General features: G+C 43.2%; 1 protein-coding gene across 1 annotated transcript; it reads right to left on the bottom strand.

Moving 5' to 3' along the window:
* Window positions 1-441: 441 nt before the first annotated feature.
* On the bottom strand, window positions 442-4,644 carry TRIL (TLR4 interactor with leucine rich repeats). Its single transcript, XM_044295279.1, has one exon. It carries the CDS (start codon window positions 4,095-4,097, stop codon window positions 1,455-1,457), a length of 2,643 nt encoding a protein of 880 aa, XP_044151214.1. The 5' UTR covers window positions 4,098-4,644; the 3' UTR covers window positions 442-1,454.
* Window positions 4,645-5,857: the final 1,213 nt, after the last annotated feature.

Below are 5,857 nucleotides of genomic sequence, written 5' to 3'. Positions count from 1 at the left end.
ACAACCCCAGAATCCCAAAAATTCCAACTATGTAATTCTGGAATCGAGGATATCACAATTTGCAAATCACGCTTAGCCCCCATTCAGTTCATCGGCTGCACTGCTACACAGTGATCTATGGTAGTGCAACAGGTGTCAATGCCAAGACCGCCGTGTAGCCCCATCCTAGAGTAACATATGGAAATAAGAATCTACAGTAACATTTGACACTGAATTAAAAATAAAGTACAGTGAAATCTCCCTGACATGTCACCACCCTTTATCCAGATAGAATTTTCAGTTTCACCATATATTATGCATACTGGCCATCTTCTTGGAGAAGACCATTCCGCTAGAATCAGTGATAAGCAAACTGCGGCTCTCCAGCTGTTGCAGAACTACAACTCCCAGCATGCAAAGACTGCCTACAGCTTTCAGCCTACAGCAGGGCATGGTGGGAGTTGTAGTTTTGCAACAGCTGGAGAGCTGCAGTTTGCCTATGTGCTCTAGATGAATACGTTTCAATGCAATTTTGTTCAAAGTGGTTTCACGGTACATCAAAGATTGGGAATGACAAATTGTACCATGAAAGTGTACTTCAAGTCACTCATTTGACAACTAACACCTGTTAGCAGAATGCCTGACATTTCCTGGTAAGGGAGATGACTGCCACTAGTTGACACTATGTAGAAACCATACTGTAACAGTGACTACACAAAGAAAGCTACAATTCAGAGAAGACATATAAACACCATGTAAAGCCACTTAGTACCAGAGATTCTTCTAACATTGTAATTAGAGTTGAGCGAAGCGAGCTTTGGAATAATACCGTAAGGAGATCCGTCTCCGTACAGTATTAGAATGTGTGGGCTTTAGTTTCAAGTTTTAAAGTGGCTTTCCACTTTAAAAATAAACTACCGAAGTTATTGAATGAAGTCACACGCGACCGTGAATAGTTGACTTCGGCTCTTCGGAGCCCATACATTCTAATACTGTACAGAGACGGATCTCCGTACAGTATTATTCCGAAGTTTTGAACAAAGTGACTTCGGATGAAGCATCCAAAGCTCGCTTCACTCAACACTAATTGTAATACTGTAAAAGACAATAAATGTGGCAGCACGTCAACCAATACGAGGACACAAAACAGATTGTGAACTTTATACATATATTTCAACTTATTTAGAGTTATCAAGAAAACCCCATCAATGTGTACCATATTGCGTCATATGATTTGTAATGATGCACCATAAGCAAATGGTGTAACCCAAAGTCACGCTTAGGCTGGACATATTACATTTATCATCCATTGCTTTTGGTAGTTGTGATTACATCATCATGAACACCCTTTCATTAAGTTGGACACTGCTTCCTCCCAGGTACTGTACACATGACCTATTAGTAGAATATTATTGCTCTCATGTACGTGTTGCAGCCTAGTGCAGAAACCATATTTGTGACTCAGTCATGGCTGCTCAGTCTGTGAACCTCTGCAGGAGATCATCTCTGTGCAGATTCCCTCCCTCTCTGAAACGGTCACAGCCAGGAAACTCCATAAGGTCTGCGTCTCCTAGAGCACACACTGCAGTGCGAGGTCGATGGGACTGAAAACCTGAGAAATCAGTGGAAACTCCAGTACCCACAGACCTGTAGGGCCGACGTGTTGAGTACATTTGACGTACATGAACGGGGGCTCTTCTACGGCACCATTTCTTGCGCGCTTTCCTAGAAATCCAGACAACCAAACCTAGCAAAAGCAGCAAAGCATTGAGGGCTAGTAGCCCCAAGGCTAACATTTGGTAATTAAGTATAGGGCGCTCATCTTCTGAAGGTGAAGTCACAAGCCCTACACAATGTTCCCTAGGGGCCACAGGACAAGCTCGACCATTAATTATACTCTCAACACACACTAAATATGGGGTATCACCTGTGAGCTCCAGTAAAGTTAAAGATTCTGCATGGCCCCTGGGATAGACAAAGCGCTGAAAACGACCACTCTGTCCAAAACGCTCATACAGCACCCTGAATAAGACATGCCCATGGGTATGAGAGACTGAAGTCTGCCAACGTACACGAGCGGTGTTACTTCCTACAGATTCCACCGAGAGATTCAATAGATGTAGCTTGTTAAATTCACATGGGTCAGAGAGGCCTAAAGGAGCAACTTGGTGCAATGTTTCACTGTGGCTATTAAGAGCAGAATCAAATGATGGCTGCAAGGTGTCATGGTGACTTTGATGCAAGGTCTCTGATACTAGAATGGCCTGTCTCAATTTAGGGCCCAAATCATCATTTTGTGACATTCCAGATGGTGATTGCAAGGTACTAGTGACCTGTGATTGCTCAGCTTCAGCAGTAGGCTGTTCTCTTTCATGGGTAGACTCGTAAAATGGTTCAGCTGTGGGGATACTATGAGGCAACTTGTGAGATGTTGGGATTTGAGCCTCAGCTTGCTTGAGATGTAGCTGTGTTAATGGCTCAGTTGCAGTCTGGAATGAATCGAGGTTTTGCCTTTCAGTCTCCGGATGCTGTTGACTGAGGTTCATCAAGTTCTGTTTAATTCCATAAGGATTCCTGGATTCAATTGAAGTCTTTTTATCAGTCTGCAGTGATTTCCGACGTCCAGTACCACTTTGCCTTTTCGTGTTAAGAGGTCCCTTTGTGCCTGACACCTTTTGCACTGATGCCAGGGTTTGAAGTAAAGTGAAGCCTCCATATGAAAGTGTTGACTTAGGAGCTGATAAATGAAGCTTGGAAATAGTTTTTATTGTCTGGTATAATGGTTCTATACTTGTATCATCATTTATCCTCTGGTTTACCTGGTGCAAATCTAAAACCTGGTGGTGCGTGGTAGTAGCCAGTCCTGGAGGTATGGTGCTGAGTGTGCAACCTCCGACTCCCTGTAAATAGGCATCATCAAGGTAGTCTAAATATTTCCCTGCAACTTCCTGAGGTTCCCTGCACTGCACAAACACAGTTAGCATGCGGCTACGAGAATGCAGGGTCCCCAGAATCCAGTGCTTAAGCCCCAATAAGTGGCAGTTACAGTTCCACTGGTTTCCATCCAACTGTAACCGGTAAAGAGTTGGATTTCCAGAAAAAACATCCCCAGGCAGAAAGTTCAACATATTGTGCTGCAAGTCTAAAACCCTTAGCCGGTTTAGTCCATTAAAAGTTCCAGAGTGCACTGTTGACAGGGCATTGCGGCTCAGGTTCAGCACTTCTAAACTTTGCAGTGATGTCAGGAGGCCCACAGGGAGCTGGGCCAGGGAGTTGCCATCCAGTTGCAGCTCTTGCAGCATCCCAAGCCCCTGAAGTGCCTTGCTATGTAGCGTAGAAATCCTGTTTGAACTTAGAATGAGCTTGGAAAGCCTTTGTAATCCATTGAAAACACCTGGTCCCAGTTGTTGTAGATTATTTCCAGCTATGGTTAGTGTGCTTAGAGAGCGCAATGGCAAAAATATAGGATGTCTCAAAGAATTCAAGGGGTTTCCTGACAGGCTCAATAAACGCAATTTTACAAGTCCTACAAAAGCATTTTTACTGATATTCTTAATTTTGTTGTTTTCCAGATGCAAATAAAGCAAATTAGAAAGACCTAAGAAAGGGGAGCCATGCAGTATCTGGATACTATTACTGTCCAGTCTCAACTTAACAAGTGACACCAAGTTAGCAAGGCTGGAATGACTGACATTGTGAAGCTGGTTGCTATTCACATTGAGGACCTTAAGTTTCTTAAGTGGCAAGAAAGCATTAGTAGTAAGTGTAGAAAGACCGTTGTTGCCAAGGTACAGTTCTTCCAGGTGAGTGAGCTGCTCAAATGCCTTGGGGTGAATGAACTGTATCTGATTGTACTGCAAGTCAAGCCTCTGTAAATTATAATAATTTGAAAAGTCTTCGGCACTTACGTTGTCGATAAAATTCCCTCCCAAGCTGTAGGTTTTTGTTGCAGTTGGGCTCACAAAGTGGCTGGATTTTGGAACAGAAAATAGCCCCCTGTTGGAGCACAGTATATGTTGTGGATGCTGACAGTCACATGGTTCTGGACATTTCTCCACACTCCAACAAACCGTGAAAGTCACCAATATCAACACCACCAAAAATGTAGACTTCTCCATCTCACCTGGGTCTTTGTATAGGTTAACCCAGTGCTGAGCATCCCCTCCCCTTGTTCAGGCTTATAAAATCCCTTCCAGGACTGGACACAATCAGCAGGTTTGTGCAGGAGCTCCGGTTTCTTAACATCTTTTTAACTCCTACATTACTGATTAGCAGATCAAAAATGACTGTAGATAACACGCATAGCCATTGCGAACATCAACACTCACTGTGCAAGGCAGAATTCTTCTTCTGTGCTTCAGAGATCCAACTACTGATGTCCACCCTCTTGTGGGGTGACCAGATGTGGCTGTACAGTAGAGAAGATCTGCCCACATTAGCAGGCACTCATAGGTCCATGGTAACCACAAGTTTTACAGTTGGTCTAGAAGTCATCCCAAGTTTGCACAGCTTGCAGTTAAACTTCAGTGATGGTGCCAGATGTCCATGCCACAACTTAATCTCTTCTCTTCGTTTCAGATTGAAGATACCCAAGGTGCAGCAACTCTTGTGTAGTGTGAATCTGAGAAGTTTTGTGCATTGTAGGAAGAGGAGGAAATACGTGCTTCCCACACTGGCTCCCTGGAGATTGTTAGCAAGGAAAGAGGATCCTAGTGAGGCAGCTCAGAGCTGCTGGTGGGAGGAGGAAAAATCCAGCACATGTTAGATAGAAAGAGAGAGCACTTACTGACTGAAATAAGGAAACAAAGGGGGAGCCTGAGCCAAAGCCAAATGATCTACACAGTCTGAATAGTTTTCTTCCCAAAAAATCCTTACAGCTATTGTACTGCTACATATTGGTTTCATTAAAATATTTTCATTCAGATCTGAATACTACCTTAAAAGACACAAAAGAACGTGAACTGGAAAGCTCCTGTCCTTCATTTGCTTACTGCCAGTTTAGTCTGGTAGAGTATTAGCTTGGACTTTGCTATGTTCTATTGTATTACTGCAGTTTTGTTAGTCTAATGTGTATGGTAGCACTAAAGTGCTCATTTGCATTAGAAAAAAAGGGCAATTTAAACATATAATACCATGGTCAAACACTTCCATTTTTGGAGACATTTTTCCAGACCCATTGTCCGACTGTAAAAGACAATTTGAATTGACACATAAGGTCTGGTTGGTAATCCCTATGCCATTCACCTTCTATCTAATGAGTATGGGCATCTTTAAGGCCCACTTACATACCACAATTAGCGTTGAGCGAAGCGAGCTTCGGATGCTTCATTTGAAGTCGCTTCGGAATAATACTGTATGGAGATTCGTCTCCGTACAGTATTATGGGCTTCGATGAGTTAGTTATTTGTGAAGTCGCACGTGACTTCACGGAATAACTTCGGTAGTTTATTTTTAGGGCTACTTTCACACTTGCGTTTTGTGCGGATTCGTCATAGATGGATCCGTTCAGATGATACAACCGTCTGCATCCGTTCAGAACGGATCCGTTTGTATTATTTGTAACATAGCCAAGACGGATCCATTTTAAACACCATTGAAAGTCAATAGAGGACGGATCCGTTTTCTATTGTGCCAGATTGTGTCAGTGAAAATGGATCCGTTCCCATTGACTTACATTGTGTGTCAGGGCGGATCTGTTTGGCTCAGTTTCATCAGACAGACGGACACCAAAACGCTGATTGCAAAGCGGAATGGAGACTGAACTGATACATTCTGAGCGGATCCTTTTCTATTCAGAATGCATTAGAATGCAAACTGATCCGTTTTGGACCGCTTGTGAGAGCCCTGAGCGGATCTCACTAACGGAAAGCCAAAACGC

This window comes from Bufo gargarizans, chromosome 5 (assembly GCF_014858855.1).
Source record: "Bufo gargarizans isolate SCDJY-AF-19 chromosome 5, ASM1485885v1, whole genome shotgun sequence".
NCBI classification, from domain to species: Eukaryota; Metazoa; Chordata; class Amphibia; order Anura; family Bufonidae; genus Bufo; species Bufo gargarizans.
The sequence above is the reverse complement of the archived record's forward strand: the minus strand, read 5'-3'. Positions and strand labels throughout refer to the sequence as shown.